Source organism: Canis aureus, chromosome 16 (genome assembly GCF_053574225.1).
Source record: "Canis aureus isolate CA01 chromosome 16, VMU_Caureus_v.1.0, whole genome shotgun sequence".
Lineage (NCBI taxonomy): Eukaryota > Metazoa > Chordata > Mammalia > Carnivora > Canidae > Canis > Canis aureus.
The window spans coordinates 48,068,208-48,095,956 of record NC_135626.1 but is presented as its reverse complement, the minus strand read 5'-3'; the positions used below and the strand labels follow the sequence as shown (position 1 = coordinate 48,095,956).

The window sequence follows — 27,749 nt, the reverse complement described above, 5'->3', positions numbered from 1 at the left end:
ATCAAAACCCTGGCAGAGGTTTAGGAGCCATAAAGAATAGGAAATAAAGATATGCTAAGAGGTTTTCTTGCCCTGTGATAACAATTAAAGCACAAAATGTAGTGTTTAGCAATTAATTTATAATAAGACTATATATTATAAAACATAGACCGAATTGGTATTTTTAAAGGAGGTGATATAAAAACAAATGGAGGGGGGGGAGTACAATAAAGCAAAGCCTTACATTGTTGTAATCTCTTAATACTGATCAGTTCTTTCATACTAAAGTTCCCCTTCAAAATTACCATAATCTACTTCATATCCATAAAAGTTAACATATATATAAGGAGCTAAAGTGGTCTATAAGTAAACTTAAACTATGGCGATTTTTAAGAGTTTAAACAAAATGAGCAAATACCTTGGGTTGGATGTAAAATTTAGTATCAAAAATAATTTAAGTAAAAATTCAACCAATTATATACTTTAAATAATTTATTATATATAAACTACACCTCACTGGTGTTAAACATACTTTGAAAGTTAAAAATAAAGTCAGAAAAATGTCAGCATTAGTATCAAACAAAGATACAGAGCAGTGATCAAAAGCATGAGCTTTGGAATCAAGGCTTATTAAGTCTATGTTCCAGCTCTCCCATTCACTATGTGGCCTTCAAGGCAAGTTTACTTAACTCCTCTGAGTCCCAGTGTTTTTAATCTATGAAATGAATGAGGGTGACAACAGTAGCAGCAGAAGTAATAATAGCAGCTAATTATTTATTAAGCACCTACTAAATACAAAACACTGTGCTAAGTGCTTTACATGAATGATTTCATTTAATCCTCAAAATGGTGTATGGTATGTATACTATTATCACCATCCTCTTCTATAAGTAAATATAAACCAATGCTTGCAAAAGTTAAATAAACTGATTAAATTCATTAAGCTTGTAAATAGAATAGTAAGGATTGGAACGCAGATGGTCTAATTCCAGAATCATAGCCATGTAAATGAAATGATCTAATGTATCACATAAAGTACTTATAAAAGTACCTGACACACACATGCTCAATAAATGTTAAAATTTTTACTACGCAAATCTCTGTCCCATTCCTCTAAACAGAATAATGTCTCCGATTCAGCACTTATATGCCTGGTTTTGAATAATTTAATCAAATAAAAAAGTTGTTATTTTAAGTACATAATATTTACAGGAAAGTTATATTTGTCAAGCAATTTGATTGTCTCTTAAGTCAAAACTCTTAAAAACCAAATTTACCACATCTACTTCATGGCTTCTTTTATAAATTTGTCTTGACAAGATTCCTCAATAATTTTCCAAGTACAAGGAAAATCTAGATTTTAGAACTGATCAGTAAATTTTTAAAGTTAAGAATACAATAAACACCAACTTATCTGTCACTATTTGAAGGATACTATCAACTATTTCTCTAATGATTTGGCTTTATTAATGGCTTACCCATCTGGCAAATCATTATCAAATAAACGACTGCAGTCCACAACTTGTCCTCCTGTGCCTATTCGGTCTCTGGACTGAAGACTTACTATAAGACAATAAAAAAAATTACTAAGAGTCATAAAACTAGAAAAATTTCTTACAATTTAAAAAATATATCTTTAAAAGACATCTAGCTTACCTTAATACTTTAGAATAAACTCTTTAGCTTCTAATAAATTCTGTAACTTCTTTCTCCATGAGATTTTCCCTTTAGGAGTGACATTAGAGTTTTATGTTTTTCTACCCTTTATTATACTTATGGAGGGGAGTTTAAATCCTTTTTGTTTGTTGTAATGGGGCAAGCAAGGCCTCTACTACACTTAAAAGAGGCATAACGCATCAAAGGTATATATTCACATATAGAGGGACTGGAAAGGTTCACATTAATTTGGGTTTAATTCTTGACCCATCTTTAAAAAAAGAGACTCTTGAGTGGCACAGCTGGCTAAGCATACAACTCTTGGTTTGGACTCAGGTTGTGATCTCAGGGTCATGAGACCGAGACCCTGGAAAGTCAGCTTGAGATTCCCTCTCCCCCTCCCTCTGCACCCCCTGCTTGTAACTTGCTCTCTCTCTCTCTCTCTCTCTCTCGCTCTTTCTCTAAAGTAAATAAATCCTTAAAAATAAAAACTAGGGGCACCTGGACAGCTCAGTCAATTAGGCATCAGCCTTCAGCTCAGGTCATGATCCCAGTGTCCTAGGATAGAGTGCCGCACTGGCCTCCCTGCTCCACAGGGAGCTAGCTTCTCCCTCTCCCTCTGTCTGCCACTCCCCCCTGCTTGTGCACTCTACCAAATAAATAAATAAAATCTTTGGGGATCCCTGGGTGGCGCAGCGGTTTAGCGCCACCTTTGGCCCAGGGCACAATCCTGGAGACCCGGAATCGAGTCCCGCGTCCAGCTCCCTGCGTGGAGCCTGCTTCTCCTCTGCCTGTGTCTCTGCCACGCTCTCTCTCTCTCTCTCTCTCTATGTCTATCGTGAAAAAATAAATAAAATCTTAAAAATAAATAAATAAATAAATAAAATCTTTAAAATTAAATAAGTTAAAATTAAAAAAACAAAAACAGTAGATTTTGGCAATAGAGCAATAGATTCCATGAGTTAAAACATTCATCATCCAGTGTAGTGTAAAACTACCACTATAAATTTGGAAGCAAGAGATGTAAACTCTAGAACCAGGCTCTAGTTTGGCACAATGATCTTGGACAAAACACTTAACATTCTTAAAGTTTAGGCTAATTGATATGCCTGAAATTCTTTGCTGCTCTAATATTTTTAAATTCTATTTTTGGCAATTCTTCCAAAAGATAAAATAGAAACGGGCAAATGTGACTATAATCCAACTTCTTAATCAAAAAGTTTAACACATTACTTCTTTATATGAACTTCATTTATAGGTCACATGGTACCATAACTCTCCTCAGTGAGTATCAACAAAATGTTCTATGAAAACTGTACTAGAAACAGTATTTACCAGTTTTTATACAGAAAAGCTACATGAAATGCTTACCCAGATATAATCACTATAAAAACTATGTATTTTCTCATTAGCTTTGTTCAGAATAATATTAAGGCTCAAAATGAAGGATTTTATGAGCTTCAACTCCAGACTGCTGTATTACAAAACACCTAAGCAATTTTTAAGTGGGTTTGTATTTTTAAATGGCCTAATCCTAGTAATATATAAAATGAGTCACAGAAATACTATGTTTATAAGAACCTTTTCCAAAGCTTTAAACATCAGAAATAATCTAAATATTCAGCAATAATGGACTGGCTAATTTATTTGCCCACCATGGACTGCCACACAACATTAAAAATGCTATAGAACTTTATCCATGAACAACAACAACAAAAGATGTGCAAGACAGATTAAAACAGGTAACTTAAATTCTGCACAGTGTAATATCATTTTAAAAAACAACAACAGGGATGCCTGGGTGGCTCAGCAGTCTGGTACCTGCCTTCGGCCCAGGGTGTGATCCTGGAGTCCCAGGACAGAGTCCCACACATCGGGCTCCCTGCATGAAGCCTGCTTCTCCCTCTCCCTGTGTCTCTGCCTCTCTCTCTCTCTGGGTCTCTCATGAATAAATAAATAAAATCTTAAAAAAAAAAAAAACCACCACCACAACAAAATACATCATTTTAAAAAACAGAAAAGGTATATATATCAAGGTAATGACAATGATGGCATATTATAGGTGCTCCTTATGTTCTCTGCCTACAGTTTTATTTGATTTGATCTTAACAACAACAACAACAAAAAAAAAAACCTCACAAGAATTGAGTAACAGTTTCAAATGTAAGGGAAAAGATTTATAATCCTGAATCAGTCGTCACAATTTGGGAGATTTTTCTTTAAGATAATACTCCAAAAAGAGGATAAAATTAAGTGCCCAAAAATGCTTACAAGTTTCAATGTTATAATAGCAACAAAATAACATTAAAGTCCAGTGATTAAGTTATGATATATTGATAAAATTCATCCTTTAAAATCATTAATTATAAACACTAATAATGGTTACAGTAAGTGCAACAAGTTTTATATTCACTGAACCAAAATCATAAAAAATATATATACACATAAGTGTATATAAAATTATTAGAAAGGGATAAATATTTTTTAAAGTTAGTATTTTAACCTTCTTTTCTCCATTTTCCAAAAGGGTGTTATATAAATCTATGTATGATTATTTGTAAAGATCTAATTCAGCAAAAACTAGAACTTATTCTGGGTTGGTTTTTCTTAACTTACTCCTTTTTTTTTTTTAATTTTTATTTATTTATGATAGGCACACAGTGAGAGAGAGAGAGAGGCAGAGACACAGGCAGAGGGAGAAGCAGGCTCCACGCACCGGGAGCCTGACGTGAGATTTGATCCTGGGTCTCCAGGATCGCGCCCTGGGCCAAAGGCAGGCGCTAAACCACTGCGCCACCCAGGGATCCCCTTACTCCATTTTTAAATGGCAGGATCATAACATATAATGTTTGAGTCCAACATATCTCTACTATGAAAACCAATTCACACAAAGGTTTCAAATTTAAACACACACATTTTAAAGTAAAATATTCCTTTTTTATACAGTATACTCCACAGGTTTATTTTTTAATTGCTGACAAAAAAAGTCTGCTGTTTTTATAAATGCCAATTTATACATCTACTGCAACTATTTTGTTACTACTGGACATTAGTTGGCAAACGTTACATAGCATACCAAATCAAATAAAGTAAGAACAATCACATTTAAGTCTTACATGACAGCATTTACGTTTGAGTTTTTTACTCCCTTCTCAATCTATGAATGACAGGAATTCTTAATAAGGCTGTAGTGTATATAGTTCCCTGTGATAACTGTAGCAGGGCTTTGTTATGTTGCTACTCTGGCAATTCACTATGAATCCAATTCATTCTCTTGGAAAATGAAGCCCTTCAAAAGTAACTTCAGTAACTAGAATCTGATAGGTTCATAATGCAATCAACTAATCCTAAATTCTGCTCTAGAGAGAAGTGGTAAGGTTCCAATTATGTTTTCTTCTTTAAGAAGCCTCAAAGGTGCCCATCTCAGTGCCTACCACACTATATATCTTGATTAAAGTTCAATCCATCAATTCTTCAGTCTCAGGAAATTTTATATAAAACCCTTCCTCTGAGTCAATTCAAGATAGTACACTAAGTGCCTTATGAGTAAGATAACAACTTCTCCCTTTCTCCAGTGTTCTACTATCATGCCTCATATCCTTTTCAATTTGCACAGATTATTTTAAAACTGTAAAACATTAAACAAAGTTCAACAGAATATTCTACTCAAAAACCAGTTTAAGAATTATTTTTAGAAAACTTTCACATAACCTATAAATTCTGTCTTTAAAAGAATGCCTAAACATTAGGAGCCTCTTTTTTATTTTTTACCATTATTTATGGTTCAAGGTTTTTATTTTTAAATTAAAGTAGCCTACAACCTGGATCCAGTTGGAAACATTTTACAGGACACATTTAACTCAAGCCAACACAATAAAGCTATAGTTAATGTACTAAGATTTAAAAGATATTTAGAGTTTAGGTCAGTCTGAATGATGCCAAAATTTCATGTGACTTTAAATTCCACATAATTTTAAACTCCACACTTACCTACTATCTGTCCTCTAACCGTATCATTGTCATTTGGCCCAAGTTTGCACAGATCCAACCTCTGATCTATTTCAAATCAACAAAAAAAGCAATTAAAAATAAGCTGGTATCAGAGCTTCCAACAACTATAGGTGATGGTAAACTTGCATAATCCAATGGCAATCAGGCCTATCATTTAAATAATTAATAATGTTTTAAAGATGAAACAAATGCTTAAAATCTCTAAGTGAATTTATAATTATATAAATGTTTCAACAAAATTGTGATAAATTCAGATTTCAAAAACCATAAGGCACTGGCATATACACTGCCAACATGCAATTACTTTTTCTCCAAAGGTTTCAGACCACTTTGAGTCTTGGCTTGTCACTTAATAGTTGTTGTTCTTAAGCAATTTTTCCCTGAGTCTTGATTTTCTAACATATAATTGAGGTACCTACTTAATATTTTAAGGATCAAATTAGGTAATTATGTAAAACTTTTAGCACAGTACCTGGCATATAAATGTTAGCTATTACCACTGTTATATTTTATCTAACCATTTAAATGACTTCCACACACACAAAGTAAGTATTAATAAGAAGCTGAGTCAGTTCTGCTACTCATTTAGGGGCAACTCATTTATTCTTTCATGCCTTATCAATAGAACAGGCCTAACACTGACCTGGCCAGTTACAGTAAGGAACAGTGTCACCCACAGCACACTGCTTTTACTCTGATTATAGCACTTAAAACTAAATTCTTGTACAGCTATATGCCATGTGTCTATTTAAAGAAGTTGTAAATTGGTAAAAGGGGGAGACCATACATTAGTCTTTGTATTCTCCACTCCAAACTGTAAAACACTGTATCAGCATGCTCAATAAATGTTTGATGAATTAAATATTAATCAAAAAGGTCAAGTAAATCAATGCAATGAAACACAGGCAGCTGAAAGAAAAATCTGTGTCCCAAAAACTACAGTGCCTAGCTATCTAGCCAAAAATAGACATTTTTCTCTTTGCAAAATAAATGGACACTGTGAAATCCACTATCTAGTGGACTTCTGCAAAGTAATTCCTTCTCTCTTATTCAATCTCTCTAAATGCTGCCTCCTCCCTTTGCCAGCAGGCTCTTGCCCTTGCTTTTCAAAGGAAAGGATCCATTCCTTTTCACCTTTATACCACCAGGGCTCTGTGCCAGTACCTGGCACATGAAAGATTCAATAAATGTTGGCTAAATTAAAGCAGAGATAAGGTAGTACATGTGGCCTGTAAGTCTTCAGTTTGCCTGCTGGGTTGGGTAATAAAACAGTTCGTTTGTATATGCTAGAACTTTACCAATCCTAACATCCTCTATTTCCTGTTGGGTGACCCTATCAACTCAGAAATACAAGAAATTCTCAGATGCCTTTAATTTCCTCCAACTCAGAACTTTTGGCATAATTTTCTCCCTTTTTCTTAACAATATTTATATATCTAGACTGTGATATCATACTACATCAAAGGGATCATCTCTGGGGCAGTCCAGGTGGCTCAGCGGTTTAGCGCCGCCTTCAGCCCAGGGCCTGATCCTGGAGACCTGGGATTGAGTCCCATGTCGGGCTCCCTGCATGGAGCCTACTTCCCCCTCTGCCTGTGTCTCTGCCTCTCTCTCTCTCTCATGAATAAATAAATAAAATCCTTTTTTTAAAAAAAGGATCATCTATTAATATATCTAATATTCAAAGCTAAACTTGCTCTTTATTTTATCAATTTCTTTAAGCTAGATACTATGTGAATTTTTTGTTTAGCAGACTCATCCAGGCTAAAATCCCATAACAATGCATGACTAGCAATATTTTTTATGTTATATAAAAATGAATTCTGGGGGGGCACCTGCTGGCTCAGTGGTTGAGCATCTGTCTTTGGCTCAGGTCGTGATCCCAGGGTCCTAGGATCGAGTCCCACACTGGGCTCTCCCACGGGGAGCCTGCTTCTCCCTCTGCCTATGTCTCTGCCTCTCTCTCTGTCTGTCACAAATAAATAAATAAAATCTTAAAAAAAAAAAAAGAATTCTGGGGATGCCTGGGTGGTTCAATGGTTGAGCATCTGCCTTCGGCTCAGGGGGTGATCCGGAGTCTCGGGATTGAGTCCCACATCGGGTTCCCCACAGGGAGCCTGCCTCTGTCTCTGCCTTTCTCTCTGTATTTCTCATGAATAAATAAATAAAATCTTAAAAAAAAAAAAAAAGAATCCTGTGAAAACAACAAAAAATTTTGTTGAAAAAGACATTTTCATCTATGTCCCAATGAAAATAACCACCCAAAAGATGCTTTGTCATCTAATTTCATGAATTATGCATATGCTAATTAAACTTGTCAATCCAATATGGAAATCATTTCTCATGTCTTGACCTTGGCCTGATCTTCTAAGCGCCCAGGCTGGTGGAAAACTAAGCTATAATTAAGTAGTTAATACAGCTGTCTTATACTCAATGCCTTACCTTTCCAGAATGTTTAATTTTTTTCACAGTTTTATATATCACTCTTTATGTATCACTCTAATAATTCCCCTTTAACTGCCACCTTAAACACTCCAATCACCTAAATAAAATTTACTTTATCTCCTAAATCCACCAAAACCAGAGAAGGGTGCTAAGAAATTAAAAAAGGCATACATATTCTGACACCCTTCTTTTTACCCTTGGATATCAAATCTATCCTAACACTTATAAATTCACTGCATACTAAGCATCAGCTCTGATTCGGTTCAAGTTTCACATATTTTAAATGTTTCATTCTTTTTATAAAGTCCATAAAATAAATTTAACCAAGAATTTTTACCAATGTTTCCAACATACACAGGAAGTTAAGTTCCTGGATTCCCTGTCTCCCCCCAAAACACACACACACACACACACACAAAATATATATATATATATATTTTTTTTTTAATTTTAAAAAGCACTCCTATCTACTCACAACCAGTGTCTTTGAGGCGGTTGATGGCATTGGAAAGAAGTCGAACACAACCAAGAAATCCAGCACCTTGTTTTTTATGGATCTTCTTGTGATTCCACACACTGATGGTGACTGAATCAGATTTTCCAATATACCTAAAACACAACATGATTGAATGAGTGATGTGACAACTATAAGCAGTTAGTATAACATTTTTCTTTAGCTTTTGTAATCTAAAGTCACAAATACTTCAGAGTATGGCTAAATACTACAAAATATTTTTTGAGTTCAATCAATCCCACAGGATTGAATTTAAATTTTTAAAAAATCTTAAAAGTAAAATCTAAAAGTTATTTTTATTATATCCTTCATCACATCTGCCACTCTCAGTCTGGGTAACAATTTTTGTTAGTAAAAAGACTATTTTAGTAGCTAGTGTCAAATAACACCAAGGGAGTTTCCAATATTTCTTTCCAAGAACAAAAATCTCGCATGAACCTTTATCACAGTCACATTTTAAAAACATTTCAAAGACGTAACCTATTATCTCAGAAAATACTCGCTTAGTTTTCAAGGGGCATTGTCAAGGCTGACAGACCAAAAATCTGACATACCTGTTATGTTTTAAAATGCGGCAGAACAAAGGCTGATTGTAACGCTTTTCCCCTGCTTCTTCCCTGTATGCAGGCCTTGAGCGAGCAGGACTCTTGCAGATTTCACTTCACTGCCTGCAGACAAGCAGAGCAGGGAAAAGCGTTACTACACTTGTCTGTGCATACACCTGCAAGTATGTAAAAGCTCTACCACAGCCAATTGTTCACATGGTGCCATCCCATGCAAAAATATAATAAAATAAATAATTATATCAGTAGAACCCTAACTAAATTTCATTGTCTCTAAGTGGTCAAATTTTTGGTCCAGCAACCTTGATCTTAAAGTACTTTGTCATTGAGTAAAGCAGTAGTATCAGAAAATTCACCTAGTATATAAAAAAGCCAAAACCACTTAAGTGAGAACTAAAACTTAACTGAGGAACAGGGAAGCCACACTTGGGATCCCGCTCTGCTTAAAGCATGCCACCCCCCTGGACTTTTAATTATGCAAGCTAATACATTCCCTTCTTAAAAATTAAGCCAATTTGAATTTCATTGCTCTTGCCTGCAAATGAAAAACTCTGAGCTAAAATATCCAGCACGCATGCACTAATTTTTAAATAGACCTAACAGACCTAACTTGGCAAGTATCTACTGCATGATATGTCAAAATTCTAGAATCAGAATCAATTATTAAACAGCTAAATCACCCCAAGCCAAGCACTAAAAGAAAAAAATCACATTAAATCCATTTTCCAGCTGGTAAGCTTGATATACAAGTATGATAAAATACTGATTCCCTCATGCCTAGAAGAGTCCACCACTGTGTAAGCATCCTTTCAGGAGGCTGGCTGTCAAGACCCAGAGACCTTAAGAACATACACTGAAAACAGAGGAGGTTCTGTCAGTTTGTGTCCTTGAACAACTGAGACAGTGAATCGTCTCCCTGCCAAATGGAACTTTTATACAAAATCATTACTGTGACTGTATGAAGCTACTAAAAATCTGAGGTTGCCTATTATATCAGTTAGTCTGCTCTAATCAATACAGGGGGCAAAATCATAAAGGGCCTTGTCAACCATGGTATGACCTTTAGTCCACGTGAGGCTGGAAATCAATGGGAGATGTGCAGCAGGAATAACAAGATTTGAAATATGTTTTAATGAGATTGCCCCAGCTGCTGTGTTGAGAAAGACCATAGGAACAAGGCTAGAAAAGCAAGGAGTCAAAGGAGGGGTCAGCAAACCAACTCTGTGAGCCAAATACAGCAAAGCATAGGATACAGTGCGATTTCATTTTTTTCAAGTACATTTTTCAAGTACATTTCAAGTACATTTTTAAGTTTTAAGGCCATATTATAAATATTTAGAAAGTCTACATCTCTTCATTCACATTTCCACATTACCATTACATTAGCATCACATTCACATTACCACTTTTCTAACATAAAGTCATCATTTCTATTTGCTGGATTCCACATACAAATAATGATGATTCAACAGGGATTCTAGCCCATACCATTGGAGAGGCCCCTCCTCCTATATCCCACTGACCTGGCCACCCAGGAATCTCACTCAAATCACCTATTAGCACATTAGAATCATACCAAGCTCCGGTCTATAACTTGCACAGAATCCCTGACAAACCAACAAGTTTAGGTATAGATACCCTCTCTCCCAGGTACAACATGAAGCAGCTACTGAAGATGAAACCTCCACCCATGCCAAAGATTTGTCACTGCCGGTCTGCCAGGGAGGAATGTAGAGGCTACTTTTGGGCAACAGGCTTAAGCAATGGAAACGTGAGTAAGGTCAAAGGGGCCACAGTGACTACTGAGCTGAATGCAAATAGGCTCAGCAAGAAACCCACCTCAAAATATCCATAGGCCTTAGTTGACCAATGGGCTGCTTACAACTGGCACAGTTACCAAAAAAAGAAAAATTGATCTGTTCCCAGACCTCTTCACCCCCCTGTTAATAACTACAGCCCCATACCATTGCCTCTTGGCAGAGTCTCTCCTTTGCTATCCTGCCCACTGCTCCCTCACAGAGTATTCAGTAAACTTCTGTCTCCTTTGTTCTGCCTTGGGTGAATCCTCTCAATGCCTGTGCCAGTGGCCTCTACCCCATCAGGTCACCCAACACTCCAGTGTTGGAACTAGTCTCCTGGACATCCTTGCCTCCCTCTAAGCCATTCTTCCCACTATAGCCCAAGCACCCACTCTTGTATATAAACATGATTATAGCATCTCCCCCACTTAAAACCCTTTCATAGCTCTCCACTCCTTTCAAGAGAGGATTCAAACTTACTAGTAGGCTTTCAAGGACCTTCATGAGCTGGCTCCTTCTTGCTTCTTTTTGCTTGTCCTATGCCATACTCCCTGTACATGAACTCACTAATGTTGCCCCTCCAAAGTGTTTCAGAGTCATGATCCCTTTCACATCTGGGTCTTCACACAGGCTGCTTTTGCTTAGAGTTGTCCCACTTTTCCTTTTTCAAATTAACTCCTACTTAAGGTCTAAGTCTAAATGCCATTTTTTCTAGGAAGCCGTCCTTAACTCCTAAATTCATATAAAGAAATTCTGCATATTTTTAGAGAACCTTACACGTCCCCATATTCTTATCTCACTGTTTATAATTCCTATTCACTTGTGTTGATAACCTGTTTCATTCTTCCTATCAGTCTTCTAATGTAGGCCTTACTGCTGTCATCAATGGAAACTGATGCACAAGGGGTTAAATACTGAGCTAATGCTCACACAAGCAAGCTGTGGAGGAGGCAAGTCAAGTACTTCCACTTCTATCACCTACTTTTTGGTTCCTATTTATCTGCCTACCAACTTGTAGTTATTGAGCCATAGCACTGAGGGGCATACACAAAAGCCTTATTCTGAGTTATCTCTAGGTATCTCAGTGTTTCAGTAGTAGAAACATGACATTTGTTCACATGTGATTTATAAAGTCAAATTTAAGTACTGACCAAAATCCAAGCCGAGCTAGGTACTTTAGGGTAGTTCTAGCACTAATTGTCTAGAAGTAAGTAGGTGAGATGTCAAGCATAAAGGTTTGATAGGAGATCTAAAACTCATTTTTGTAGGTAAGTCAAATGGAACACTTTGAAAAAAAAACTGAAACTGAAGAAGGGTGAAGTCTAAAGCTTAAAAGGCCAAAGACTTAAAACTCAGGATATCAGGGTAGCTAACATGTTTATAACATGAGAAAATGCTGACAAAATGGTAGTGGTGTAGAAAGCAGGTGATAACAGAATTAACAACCTGGAGAAAACAAATCTACACCTGATTTCAGGGAGAGACAAATAAGAAACAAGACTATTACTGCTATCAAATCCCTGAAATATTTCTGAACTTGTAAGCCTGTGACAGTGATAGTGGGGCTGAAACAAAGATTGGTGAAAGTACTAAAAGGAATGGAAAGCCCTCCTGAATCCCCTCCCTGATCCAATTCATCCTCAATCCTGGCAGAGACCTAAGGTTTATTCTCTGAAAAGGATCTAGAGGATCTGTCTATCTCTGAGGGATACTAGACACAGCTGAGGAAGGAGATAGAAGTCCATAACAAAAGCAGAGATATTAAGAAGAGGTTAATATGGTCAATAGAGACACTCCTAGCATCCTTACACTATTTAGCATTGGGAACATTAGCATCCAAGAATACATATAGTACCCAAGAGGGAAAAAGGAGAATTCTGTGCAATGAAATTGTCACAGTCACACCTGATACCCTCCTGAGTGGACCAGCTCTACCCATGGGAACAGAATTTCCAATCAACACCAAAGTGCCTCCCCTTAAATATAAAAAGATAGAAATCCAAATCAAACTAACAGAAAAAAAAGGAACTCTAATAATGAGAGGCAACAGAAGAGAACTCATTTCTCTTATTAGAGAAGATATTGTATCCAAGAAATACGAAGAAATTATGAAAAAAAGATATTCAAAAAGCAAAGTGATCTTGGAAGCTAAAAATGTGAAAGTAGAAATTACAATAAAAGGTATGTTGTTAAACTAAGTTGGGGAAACAGCCCAGATATTTCATCACAGTTTTTAATTTTTTATTAAAACAAAAATGGTTTATTAAAACAGAAAGGGCACCTGGGTAGTTCAGTCAGTTAAGTGTCTGAATTTGGCTCAGGTCATATCTTAAGGTCCTGGGATCAAGGCCTGTGTCAGGCTCTTGCTCAGTGGGGAGTCTGCCTGTCCCTTTCCCTCTGCCCCTCTCCCTATTTGTTCTCTCTTTTCTCTCTCTCTCTTTTCTCTCTCTCTCTCTCTCTCTCCAATAAATAAAGAAAATCTTTAAAAAGAGAAAATATGAGAGAAAAAAAGGGCAACTAAATGATGATGAATTCATAAGGGATAACATCCAATATAACAGGAACATCCAAAAGTTCCAGAAAAGGAAAAAGAGAGAAAAATAGAGGGGAAATCAACCATAAATACATAAAGACAGGGGGGCACCTGGTTGGCTCAGTCAGTGGAATATGCAACTCTTGATATCAGGGTTGTAAGCTCAAGTCCTGTGTTGGGTGTAGAGATTAAAAATATGATATTTTAATTACTTACTAAATAAATAAAAATTTTCCTATAACTAAAAAGTATCCACAAGCAGGAATTTCTCTGATATCAGCCATAACATCTTTCTAGATAGGTCTCCAGAGGCAAGGGAAACAAAAGCAAAACTAAACTATTGGAAGTACATCAAAATAAAAAGCTTCTACACAGAAAACAACAAACAGAACTAAAAGACAACCTACTGAATGGGAAAAGATATCTGCAAATGACATACCCAGCAGAGTTAATATCCTATATAAAGAACTTACACAACCCACACCAAAAAAAAAACATAATCCAATTAAAAAACACACAGAAGATAGGAACAGACATATCTCAAAGACATACAGATGGCCAAAAGACACATAAAAAGATGCTCAACATAACTCATCATCAGGGAAATACAAATAAAAACCACAATAAGATATCACTCCACATCTGTCAGAATGGCTAAATCAAAAACTCAAGAAACAAGTGTTGGTGAGGATGAGGAGAAAAAGGAACCCTCGTGCACTGTTGGTGTGAATGCAAAATGGATCAGCCACTATGGAAAACAGTATGTAAGTTCTTCATAAATTTAAAAACAGAGGGGCACCTGGATGGCTCAGTCAGTTAAGCATCCAACTCCTGATTTCGGTTTGGGTTGTGATCTCAGGGTCATAAGATTAAACCCCATGTTCAGCTCTGCCCTCAGCATGGAGTCAGCTTGAGATTCTCACTCTCCCTCTGTCCCTCCCCCAGCACTCGCTTCGCTCTCTCTCTCTCTCAAAAAAAAAAAAAAAAAAAAAAAAAAAAGAACTATCCTACAATCTAGTAATCACACTACTAGGTATTTATCCAAAGTATGCAAAAATACTAATTCAAAGGGATATGTACCCTGTATTTATTGCAGCATTATTTACAATAGCCAAATTATGGAAACAGCTCAAGGATCCATTGAGACATGAATGGATAAAGAATGGAATATTATTCAACCATAAAAAAGAATGAAATCTTACCATTTATGACAACATAGATGGATCTAGAGAGTATAATGCTACAAAATAACTAAGAAAAAGATAAATATCATATCATTTCGGGTAGCCCAGGTGGCTCAGCGGTTTAGCACCACCTTCAGCCCAGGGTGTGATCCTGGAGACCCCGGATCGAGTCTCACGTCAGGCTCCCTACATGGAGCCTGCTTCTCCCTCTGCCTGTGTCTCCGTCTCTCTCTCTCTCTCTCTCTCTCTCTGTGTCTCTCATGAATAAATAAAATCTTTAAAAAAATATCGTATCATTTCACTCATATGTGGAATTTAAGAAACAAATGAATAAAGGGGGAAAAAAAGAAAGAGAAACCAAAAAACAGATTTTTAATTACAGATAGTTACCATAGGGGAAGTGGGGGGGATGACAGGGATGGGACAGGTGAAAAAGATAAAGGAGATTAAGAGTACACTTATCTTTTTTTGGAGAGAATATAAGAGTGATTGGGACTGGGGGGTAGGGAGCGATTGAGAAGGAGAGAGAATCTTAGGCAAACTCCATGCCCAGTACAGAGCCAATGCAGGACTCCATCTCATGACCCTGGGATCATGACCTGAGCTGAAATAAAAAGTTGAACACAACCTACTGAGACACACAGGTGCCCCAAAAGTACACCTATCTTGATGAACACTAAGATATGGAATTGCTGAATCACTATATCGTACACTTGAAACTAGTATAACACTGTACATTATACTGGAATTAAAATTTTTTAAAAGAGTTTATTACCCAGATTAAAAGTTCCCAATACAAGGCAGCCTGGGTGGCTCAGCGGTTTAGCACTGCCTTCCACCCAGGGTGTGATCCTGGAGACTCGGGATCGAGTCCCACGTCGGGCTCCCTGCATGGAGCCTGCTTCTCCCTCTGCCTGTGTCTCTGCCTCTCTCTCTCTCTCTCTCTCTCTCTGTCTCCCATGAATAAATAAATAAAATCTTAAAAAAAAAAGTTCCCAATACATATCTAGTACTATGTAACATATATACCAAGACCATCATCAAAAATTTAGTATCAGACACAAAGAGAATACCCTGCAATCTTCCAGTGGAAAACAATAATCTAGAAGACCAAATTCAGATGCCATTAGCAATACTCTAAAACTGCACTGTTCAAAAGGGCAGCCACCAGCCACATGGAGCTATTGAGTACTGGAGGCTAGGCCAAATTCAGGCACTCCATAAGTGCAAAACAAACTCCTCTAAGATCTCAAAGACTTAGCTTAAAAATGTTTTTTTTTAATCTATTATTTATTTTAAAATAATTATTATATTGATTTTATGTTGAAATAAGGGTATTTTAGATATACTGAACTAGATAAAATATATTTATTGAGCCTAATCCTTTTTATTAGCTTTTTAAAATACGGTTCTAGCAAATTTAAAATTACAGACAGCTCCATTTGTGGCCCACACTGTATTTCTACTCAGCAGTGCTGATAACCTGTAAGACATGGAGCATTGTATTCACAATTTGGAAAGAAAGTGATGTCTTACCTAGAAGTTTATACTCAAACTATCAATCAAGTGAGAAGACAAAGTATAATTTCAGATAAGATCTCAAAGAATTTTCCCTATCTCTGTACTCTTTCTCAATGAAAGATAGACTTCACCAAAACAAGGAATATAGTCATTGAAGCTAGAAGAGACAAAGGAAATTCCCAATGTAATGATAAAGGCAAGTTTCCAGACAACCGTGTGGCAGGTCTTAGACCAGCTTAGACTACCAAACCAGACTGGAGGAATAGGACAAAGATTTTAGGAGGGATATCTCCAAGAAGAAAATAAAGCCAGTGAAAGAGCTCATGTGGTTGAATATATGCAGAAATGTTCAGTCCTGTAGGAGAGTTTGGGAATTAATTAATAAGACAGACAGAAAACTAAGCAAATGACAAAGTAAGATAGTTAAAACCACAGAAAAACAAAAGTTGTCAAGAAAGGAAATGTAATCATTGCACACTACATGACTCAGTTATGAATAGTTACATGATCATAATGTAAATATAGAACAATTATTTAACCAGGAAGGTTCATATAACTATACTGGAGGGTTCGGAGAAAGAAGGGCCATGTGGGTATTGTGGGAGTAAGGATGAGAGAGATCAGTTATAAAAGCTAAATTTTCGGGATCCCTGGGTGGCGCAGCGGTTTAGCGCCTGCCTTTGGCCCAGGGCGCGATCCTGGAGACCCGGGATCGAATCCCACGTCGGGCTCCCGGTGCATGGAGCCTGCTTCTCCCTCTGCCTATGTCTCTGCCCCTCTCTCTCTCTCTCTCTCTCTGTGACTATCATAAATAAATAAAAATTTAAAAAAAAATAAAAATAAAAATAAAAGCTAAATTTTCTTGTAGGGTAGGAAATGTAAAACTAATACCTAAAGCTGAAAGTACATATACACTAAATCTCTCTCTGCATTCCTCCTCCCTCTTTCAATCCATACACAAAGAGAGATGTATAAAATAAGCATGATATCTAGAAACAAAAGAAAATACCAGAACTGTCAATGTTACTCAAAGTAGTTACCTTGAGAATGGGAATCAGGAATAAGATGGGGCAGCACACTGCATTTTCCCATTAAAAGCCTTATAGTATTATGAGCCTTTTTAGGAAGTTACATATACTACTGTAATTAAAATAAAACTGGAGTGCAGCCCAGGGGCTCAGCAGTTTAGCACCGCCTTCAGTCTAGGGCGTGATCTGGGAGATCCAGGATCGAGTCTCACATCAGGCTCCCTGCATGGAGCCTGCTTCTCCCCTCTGCCTGTGTCTCTGCCTCTCTCTCTCTCTGTGTCTCTCTCATGAATAAATAAAATCTTTTGAAAAATAAAATAAAACTGGAAGAAAGAAACCATCCCTACAAAAGCAAAGAGAGTGCCTATGAGTGCGCCCCAATTATGACTTCTATTTTTATACTCATAGTCATTTATATTCATAATTTGCCAAAAGTTAATACCTTTATTTAACTGAAAAAAGATGGGGTGTGGTTGCTGTATACTGCATATACATTTTGTTCTCCACAGGCTTATTAAGGGCATTTCATCTTTCAAAACCAGCTACCACCAAGCCAAAGTACCTTCCCATTAGGTTTTATATCCCTTCATGAAGACCAAATTATACCCCAGATCAAACTCTGATCATTTTCAGTGATTCTTTTCAAAGACTATATAAAATAATATTGATTCTATGTTTCATTTCAAATGAATCATTTAAACCTACAGGTCATAATGCTGATTCCATTTTGGATCAAGTGTATTCTTCACAGTATCTGTAGAATGGCATTGCCCAGATCCATCAACCACCACCTTAGCAAATGGATCAGGAAGTCCTGTGAAAAAAGGGAAGAATTTTTTTTTTTAATTAAAGAATATTCTGACATGGAAAATAGAAGATTAATTGTATAAAGCTTACCATTTGCTACAAGATTATCTCATTCTTCATGAAAAGTTTAACATTTAGCTATAAATGAAAGTGGCCCATTTTAAACTAAAATTAAAGTTAATTCTAGAGGTGCCTGGGTGGCTCAGTCAGTTAAGCACGGCTTTCAGCTCAGGTCATGATCCCAGAGTCCTGGGATCAAGCTCCATATCACCTCCTTGCTCAGCTGGGAGCCTGCTTCTCCCTCTTCCTGTGCTGCTCCCCCTGCTTGTGCTCACACTCTCTCTCTCTCAAATAAATAAATCTTTTTTTAATGCCATGGAGGAGAGGGGAGCCTGAGAATAAACAAGTGTTTGTACTGATTATAAAGAATACACTTTTAATACTATGTCAGGCACTAAGTACTTTACAAATATTAAATCTCTTATTCTTCACAATAATCCAATGGGGTAAATACTACTATAATCTCTACTTTGCTGATGAGGAAACTAAGGCACAAAGAGGTTAATTAACTAGTCTAAGGACAAACAACAGCACATGACAGAGCCAGGTTCTAAAGTTTGGATTTTTTTTTTTTTTTTAAAGTTTGGATTTTTAAACCCATGCATGTATAATCTCATTCTTGATTTCATGCTTTACCCACTATGCTATGTTATACCTCTCATTTACTATGCAGTTCAACAATGAGTACAAGTAAAAGCTTAGAAAAACAGGCAAACAGTTGGAATTTGAACAGTAAATCAAGACCTTTTTTTGGGTGGGGGGAGACAGGATTCATTTGGGCTTTAAAGGACAAACAGGAAGATTGCTGAGAAAAGTATGACAACATTGACAATATCTGAAGGGCTCTCAGTCGTCTAACCAAATCATCGACGCTAAGGAGTAAAAGTAAATACTGCTGGTAAGTGAGATTAAAAGTCAGAAAATGACTTAAGTAGGTAACAGGGAGCCACTTTAGGTTCCGAAGCATGGCTGTAAATGCATGGTTCTATTTTCCACTAGTGGTATTCAGGGTGGACTGGGAGAAGGAAAGGTAGGTACAGAGACTACCTATAAAGCTGCTGTAAGTTTTATTCAGCAGGATATAAGAAGAGTAAATTGAGTAGACCCTGCACGAGGGAAATCACATGAAAAGGAAAGTGACAGTGAAGTAAGCTACTCTGAAAAATCTAATATGAGTTTACATGAAACTAGAGTCAAAAATGACACTACAGGGGCACCTGGGTGGCTCAGTGGTTGACTGTCTGCCTTCGGCTCAGGGCATGATCCCGGGGTCCTGGGATCGAGTCCCCCGTTGGGCTCCACACAGGGACCTGCCTCTGCCTATGTCTCTGCCTCCCTCTGTGTCTCTCATGGATAAATAAATAAAATCTTTTTTAAAAAATATGACACTACAGTTTTCAGCCCTAAGTAACAATGAGAAGATTGGTCCTTTCGGGGGGGAAAAAAGTTAGAAGGTAGAACTAAATAAAATGTTAAAGAGACAAAAATGAGAATTTAGATATTAGACATATTGAGATAGCAAATAGACAGCTAAAAGTACCAGAACAAAATGTTGGTAAGTGTTGGTAACTGAAGAAATTTTACAGCTTGATATCTACACTAACTTTTTTTTAAGTCAAGATACCAATGTGCCAAGACTCAAGGCCAGGCAGAAATTGCATCATCAGTTCCCCAATTCTATAATTCCGTGCTCTGTCAACTTCAAATAAGAGAAGACTAAAATTTACAAGTGTTAAGCATTTAAGAAGATATTTGGAAGTTAGGGTATTGATGTATTTAACTATATTCTTGAAATTTATTGCTATTCATGTTATTTCAATAATACCTAATCATTTTTAAATATGTTTAATGGAAAAGTACTTTTCATACTTCAATAACATTGTTATTGATATCAAACAATAACATTAAGTATTTTTAATACTTAATGCCTTCAATAACATTAAGTATATTTTCCTGGGAGGAATCCATTCTTTCCTGTTCTTTTGAGTCTACAATCTCAACAAACATATAAATGTATATTTGCACGCAAAAACAAAAAACAAAAAATTGCACTACTAGCTTTCCTTTTAGATGTTTAACTAGTTACAGAATTAAGGACTAAGGAAAACAACTTTTTCACACAAAACCACTAGGCACGGAGACACCTGGGAGGCTCAGTGGTTGGGCGCCTGCCTTCAGCTCAGGTTGTGATCCTCGAGTCCTGGGATTGAGTCCCACATCGGGCTCCCTACAGGGAGCCTGCTTCTCCCTCTACCTGTGTCTCTGCCTCTCTCTCTCTCTCTGTCTCTCATGAATAAATAAGTAAATCTTAAAAAAAAAAAAAAAAAAAAAAAACACTAGGCATGGCTTCCACATGCTTAGGTATGAAACTCTCAGTCCCAACCTCCTAAGTTTCTCTTCTGTTAAATAATACAAAATACAAGCTCTCTACCCTAACAACAACAACAAAAATACCTAAATTTCAACTTACCTGATTATATTATTCTACAAACATTTAACTTGAGAGCCAGGTTACTGTGATGTGGTCAAAAACTATCAGTTTTCTGAAGTGAGTGAGACCTCTAGTGGTAAATATAAAGTGGCTAAGGTGTTTTCTGTATTTTAAAAATTTTCTCAATTATCTCCATCATTTGAGTCATAAAAAAAAGCTAAAGCTCAGGACTTTCTCACTACACAAATGCACTTGAGCTGCAAATAATAATGAAACAAAATTTCAACTTAGAAGTATACTACCTTCCAGAGAAAACAAAGTTGTTGTTGTTAACAAAAAAACAAAAAAACAGGGCTTGAACACATGACTGTGAGATCAAGATCTGAGATCAAGAGTCTATAATACTTAACCAAGTGAGCCACCCAGGGACCCCTAAAGCTTTATTTTTGATTGGTGGAAGAAAAAAAATCTTTATACCATTATCTTGGTTCTGAGTGACTTCAATTTGGCCCGTATTTACTGCATCTTACCACAAATCTTTTATTTAAATGTTGCATAAAAGAGAAAAAATATATATATTGATGAAAACATTCTCTAAAAACAGATAATGCATAAACAGATATGTGACAAAATTACTGGTAGAATCTCGATGGTGGATATTCACTACAAAACTTTCTACATGTTCCCATATGTTTAGACATTTTTCCCTCTAAAATTCTGGGGCAAGGGGAAGTGACTTATTTTTTAAAGCTAGTAAGTATCCAAACAATTCTAAAAAGTGAGTTAGCAAAACTTCTCAGCAATGGTAGATACCCAGAATAAATAGTATTATCTCAAATTATACAAGTTATTCTACAAGACAACACTTGGCAGTGTATTTTTTCCTGTAATTAAATATATACACAATATATTTCATAAGCCTATAGTCGTGCTTGATATTAAAATTTACTTTTCTCATTCAACATGATTTAAACCTCACTACAAGTAAACACTTTATATTTTGGTATCAATGATAATTGCATTCTGATCAATAATCAGACACTCTAACTCAAATTTCATTAAGAGATTTAGAAGTCAACGTGGATGGAACTGGAGGGTATTATGCTGAGTGAAATAAGTCAATTGGAGAAGGACAAACATTATATGGTCTCATTCATTTGGGGAATATAAGTAATAGTGAAAGGGAATAGAAGGGAAGGGAGAAGAAATGGGTAGGAAATATCAGAAAGGGAGACAGAAAATAAAAATTTAAAAAAAAAAAAGATTTTAAAAAAGGGATCCCTGGATGGTGCAGCAGTTTAGCGCCTGCCTTTGGCCCAGGGCACAATCCTGGAGACCCCGGATCGAATCCCACGTCGGGCTCCCGCTGCATGGAGCCTGCTTCTCCCTCTGCCTATGTCTCTGCCTCTCTCTCTCTCTCTCTCTGTGATGACTATTATAAAATAAATAAAAATTAAAAAAAAAAAAGATTTTAAGAAAGGGAGACAGAACATGAAGACTCCTAACTCTGGGAAACGAACTAGGGGTGGTGGAAGGGGAGGATGGCAGGGGGTGGGGGTGAATGGGTGACGGGCACTGAGGGGGGGGCACTTGATGGGATGAGCATTGGGTGTTATTCTGTATGTTGGCAAATTGAACACCAATAAAAAATAAATTTATTATTAAAAAAAAGAGATCCTTCAACTTATAAACAGACCAAAGACAGATGTAAACCTACTACAGCAGAGGTTGTTCCCACTGTGAACCCGGGAGATAGTCCATCCCTGGCTGAGTGCCTTCTGAAGGCCTCAGGATTGGCTTTCCTGTTTCCCTTTCCAGAGCCATCAAGTGTTTCTTCCATTCTGGCTTTAAAGATAATCACATAGTTTCCCCTAATTTATCTTATCTCTAGAGCAAACTCAAAACTCTTAATAATTTTTATTAATTTTTATTCCTACACCAGTGGAAAAAAAAGAGTTTCTTCTCTTTTTCCCCACCTACAACTTCAGGGCAGATAAAGATTATAGTAGTTCTAATAACTGGCTCTCTGAGCTCTACCAAAAATTAAAGTAGATTCCTCTAGATTTCCTAGGAAAACTGAGACAAGGATATCTGGATATTTTACTGGAGAAGCTGTGTCTTGGGACTCTGGAGGAAAGAACGAACTCGGGAAGGAAGGCTGAGAGACAAAAATGCAAGATTTTATCTTTAAAACCAGAGCAGATGTCTTGGAGAGTACAGAAGCACAGTAAGGGTATGCACTTCTCATTTGCCTCCCTTTTTCCTTGTCACCTGCCTATCTGATCCCATTTGCAACTCTGCAGTACTACTGATATAAATCCTACCTCAAATCAACCTTTAAGAAGGGTAAAAAAAGTATATACATTGATTACTAGGGTTATTCATGATAGGGATGAGATAAATAGTTCAGCAAAAGCCTGTGGAGATAATACTTGGTGGAAGCATGGAAAAAGACCAGTGGCCTCTGCTTTGCTGGGTCATGCAGTAGAGTGGAGAGCACATGGTACATAAATTGGACACTGTTAAAACTTTAACTATGTCCCAAATTATCCTATTTAACTCCCTTCCCATATAAGCACAGACAACAGAAAATTTTCTAATTATATAGGTTTATAAGATGTTATTTTATAAACTTTTTAATTCTGGTTTTCTCTAGAAATTCTAGACGAAAATTTCAAGTGAAATGAACTTAAGTAAGATTTTAAAATGCATCAAGCGCTTATTACTTCTTTTAATCAAAGCCTGAAAATTAAGTAATATCATACTAAATTAGCACTCACAGCTAGTTTTTGCTGGCTGGTAGAACTTGAAGTTTTGAATCTAATGAATATTCTCAAATTATAACTTCAAATATTTTACATATAAAATTCTGTTGGCTTAGAGTTCTTTACTAAAAATTGTATCATTTTTACTCAATTATTTATATAGATATATATTTTTTACTCAATAATTTAAAGTCATTATGAGATATCTTACAGGGTAAAAGATTCTAAACACACGTGAGGGGTTCTTCCCAATCCTCCTTCACAAAATTTAATCCTAAATAAAGCCACAAAAAATTTCTGACAACTTATTGGCAAAGAGACTGCAAATATGGGAACCAAATGTCTGCTTTGGAATCTGAGACATAAGAGTATCTATGATCGAATGTGGCAGAGATTTCTTTCCTACACTCTGGAAATTCCAAGCAGGCTGAATGACTTCTCTACTTTCCAAGGAATCATAACTGCCTGAATAAAATTTCCTATAAAATGTTAGAAAAGAAAAAAAAGTTTTTACAAAATAATCTCTACCTTTTCTAGAAATCTAGGAGTAGTACATGCACACCTTCAATATTCTTTAAACACATATACACATTCACACACACATTTCACACAAATATGTGTAAGAGGTGGATATGAGTAAAGGGACTAAAGCTAAAAAGGCACAAAATCCAAAAAAAAAAAAAAAAAAAAAAAAAAGGTGTTGCCAAAAGGCTCTGAACCAAAGCATTCATAAAACAGTACTGAGTATGTTTTTGAATAGAGAATTCACTAAGCCAGACAATCCTGAAAATGTTATCCAAAAAGTCTACACACTACATACAAGATTTAAAGTTAATTTACTTACGGAAAAAATCCTTTTTCACCAAGTTTTTTGCACAGAGTACTGTAAAGGAAACAAAAAAATACATGAAAAGAATTAAAATGGTTAAGGCTGCATTGTCAAAAGGTTCATTTTAAAACACTGAAAACACCAGTGAATAATTAAACACTAACTACAGCAAAGTTTGAAGTATGATCACAAATTTTTAATAAAGACTAGCAAAAGACAGCTGAACTGGTAGTTGCAACTTCAACAATGATCACCAGTAACAGCTGAGGGCCAGAAAGTTTATAAATCTGGTATTCTAATAAGGATTGACTTCCAATCAATCTTCTATCAAAATTCACCTGAAAGTAGCTCAGTGAAAAGAAGAAAACAGTTCTAAGGAGGAAATATGTAATTTCAGATTGACATATATGCTTTTTAAATGAAATAATTTTGTACTGAAGAACATAAATAAGATATAGCTTTCTTGATATAGATGAGAGTTTTTAAAAAGAAACATTGTTATTTACTCTCCATCCAACTCCACAGAAATTTTACAAGCGATAAATTACCTTCTCCTAAATCACCAGCTCAATGACAAGATAGATTAACTGTATCTACCAAAAATTGAAAGTTAATATATTGAGCTAGGTACCCCAAATCCACATCCTCTGAATTACCCTGCATTAAATTATTACTTTTATGGTGATGCACAACCTTGTGAATGTATTAAAACCACTGAATTGCAAACTCTAAAGGGGTGAATTTTATAGTATGTGTATGTCAATTAAAAGTTAGTGCTTTTAGTTAGTATAGTATAGTATGTCAATTAAAAGTTAGTGCTTATGTAGAGCTGTAAACTTTAATTCAAACTTGTTACAAGAGAAGGGAAAATATCAAGTTCCATATACTTATGATTTATAAAAAATCTGTAAATGTAATGTTTGGTTAATTTCTACCACTTCTACTCAGTTTATATAGTCTGTTCAATTAATTACAACTATTTAAAATTTAGTGCATAAAATTCATTTAACATAACAAACCTCAGCAGTAAGTCTAAATATAATCACTATAAAAGTTCAAATAAAAATCATTTTGAAGACAGATGCCATTGCAAATTAATAAAATTATTAAGTAAGCACAAGATACTGATTTACTAGTCAGTTTCTTAAGCCTTATCTTAGAAAGTTTTATTTTTAACAACATAAACCCTCAATCATGAAAACTAAGGGCCATAAGTAATAGTACTAAATCACAAACTGGATTTAGAAGAACTTCTCCCTAAACCTTCCTTATCAACCATATAAGCTGAATAGAATACTCAGGATCAATACACATACAATACATACATGAATCCAAATTATAATCTTCAGTATTGGTGACATGATGTTTTTTGAACCACCATTCTACAATCCCAGAATTGAAATGATTTGACATTCTACTTTAGAGAAACAGAAAATATATATGAATTCTCCAACTTCCTATTTATACCTGTACTAATTATTGTTTTTTTTAAGGAAGTATAGTTAACATACAGTGTTATCTTCGTTTCAGGTGGACAATATAACGATTCAACAACTCTATACGTTACTCTCAGTGATCCTCACGATCATTCTTAATTCCCTTCGTCTATTTCATATTTCACTCTTTCCCCACTGACCTTTCTCTCTGACCACCACCAATTTGCTCTCTGTTAAGAATCTGTTTCAGTTCTTTTTTCCTATGTTTATTCATTTCTTGAATTCCACATAAGTGAAATCATATAGTATTTACCTTTCTCTGACTTATTTCATTTAGCATTAAACCTTCTAGGTCCATCCATGTTGTTGCAAGATCAACATTCTTTTATATGGCTGAGATCTCATTCTTTTATATGGCTGAGTAATATTCCTTGTACATCTTTATCCATTCATCTATCAATGGGCACTTGGGTTCCGCCTCCCTACCTTGGCTATTGTAAATAGTGCTGCAATAAATATAGGAGTGCATATATCTTTTCAAATTAGTGTTTCCATTTTCTTTGGGTAAATAACCCAGTAGTGGAACATATGGATCATATGATAAGTCTATTTTTCCTCCACATCCTCACCCACACTTGTTATTTCTCGCCCTATGATTCTAGCCATTCTGACAGGTATGAGGTGGTATCTCATTATGGTTTTTATTTACATTTCCCTGATGGTTAGTGATGTTGAACATCTTTTCATTATCTATTGGCCACCTGCATGTCTTCTTTGGAAATATGTCAGATCCTCTGCCCATTTTTTAATAGGATTATTTGTGGGTTTTGCACATTGAATTGTATAAGTTTTTTTTTAAAGATTTATTTATCCATGAAAGACACAGGGAGAGGCAGAGACATAGGCAGAGGGAGAAGCAGACTTCCCACAGGGAGCCTGATGTGGGACTCAATCCTGGATCCTGTGAACTAAAGGCAGATGCTCAACCACTGAGCCACCCAGTCATCCCTGAATTGTATAAGTTATTTATATATTTTGGATATTAACTCCTTATCGAATGTATCATTTGCAAATATTTTCTCCCATTCAGTAGGTTGCCTTTTTGTTTTGTTGGTTTCCATTGCTGTGCAAAAGCTTTTTATTTTGGTATGCTCCGAATAATCTAACTTTGCTTTTGATTCCCTTGCCTGAAGAAACATATCTAGAAAAATGTTTCCACAGTCAAAATGTTTCCACAGTAATGCCAAAATTATTGCCTGTTTTCTTCTAGAAGTTTTACAGTTTCTGGTCTCACATTTAGATCTTTAATCCATTTTATTTTTGTGAATGGCATTAGAAAATGATCTACATTCATTCCTTTGCATGTGGCTGTCCAATTTTCCCAGCACCATTTGTTGAAGAGACTGTCCTTTTCCCACCATATATCCTTGCCTATTTGGTCATAGATTAGTTGACCATGTCAGTGTGAGTTTATTTCTGGGCTTTCTATTCTTTTCCACTGATCTATGTGTCTATCTTGTGCCAGTACCATACTGTTTTCATTTCTACAGCTTTGTGGTATATTTATCTTGAAATTTGGAACTGTGATACCCCTCTAGTATTGTTCATCTTTCTCAAGATTGCTTTGACTATTCAGGGTCTTTTGTGGTTCCACACAAATTTTAGTATTATTTGTTTTAGTTCTGTGGGAAATGTTGTTAGTATTTTAATAGGGATTGCACAAAACCTATAGACTGTTTTGGGTAGTATGGTCATTTTAATAATATTGGTTCTTATAATGTATGAACATGGAATATCTTTCCATTTGTTTGTACCATCTTCAATTTCTTCTATTAATGTTTTATATTTTCTGGAGTACAGGCCTTTCACCTCCTTGGTTAAGTTTATTCACAAATATTTTATTCTTTTTGGTGCAATTATAAATATTGCTCTATTAATTTCTCTTTCTCCTACCTCATCGTTAGTGTATAGAAATGCAACAGGTTTCGGTATATTGATTTTTTATTCTCCAACTTGACTGAATTCATTTTTCAGTTCTAATAGTTTTTGACGGAGTCCATAGGGTTTTCTATATATAGTATCAGCCATGTCATCTGAAATAGTCAAAGTTTTACTTTTTCTTTACCAATTTGGATGCCTTTTATTTCTTTTTCTTGTGATTGCTGCAGCTAGGACCTCCAGTGCTATG

At 35.9% G+C, this 27,749-nt stretch overlaps 1 protein-coding gene across 1 annotated transcript in view; it reads right to left on the bottom strand.

Annotated features, from left to right (window-relative positions):
• Positions 1 to 27,749, bottom strand: part of SMURF2 (SMAD specific E3 ubiquitin protein ligase 2) — a 122,849-nt gene that overhangs the window by 32,839 nt on the left and 62,261 nt on the right. The window contains exons 2-6 of the mRNA XM_077853760.1: positions 24,141 to 24,179; positions 17,939 to 18,047; positions 8,567 to 8,700; positions 5,626 to 5,691; positions 1,458 to 1,542 (exon numbers count right to left, since the gene is read on the bottom strand). Of these exons, the coding sequence (XP_077709886.1) occupies positions 1,458 to 1,542; positions 5,626 to 5,691; positions 8,567 to 8,700; positions 17,939 to 18,047; positions 24,141 to 24,179 (433 nt within the window). The remainder of the gene's footprint in view (positions 1 to 1,457; positions 1,543 to 5,625; positions 5,692 to 8,566; positions 8,701 to 17,938; positions 18,048 to 24,140; positions 24,180 to 27,749) is intronic.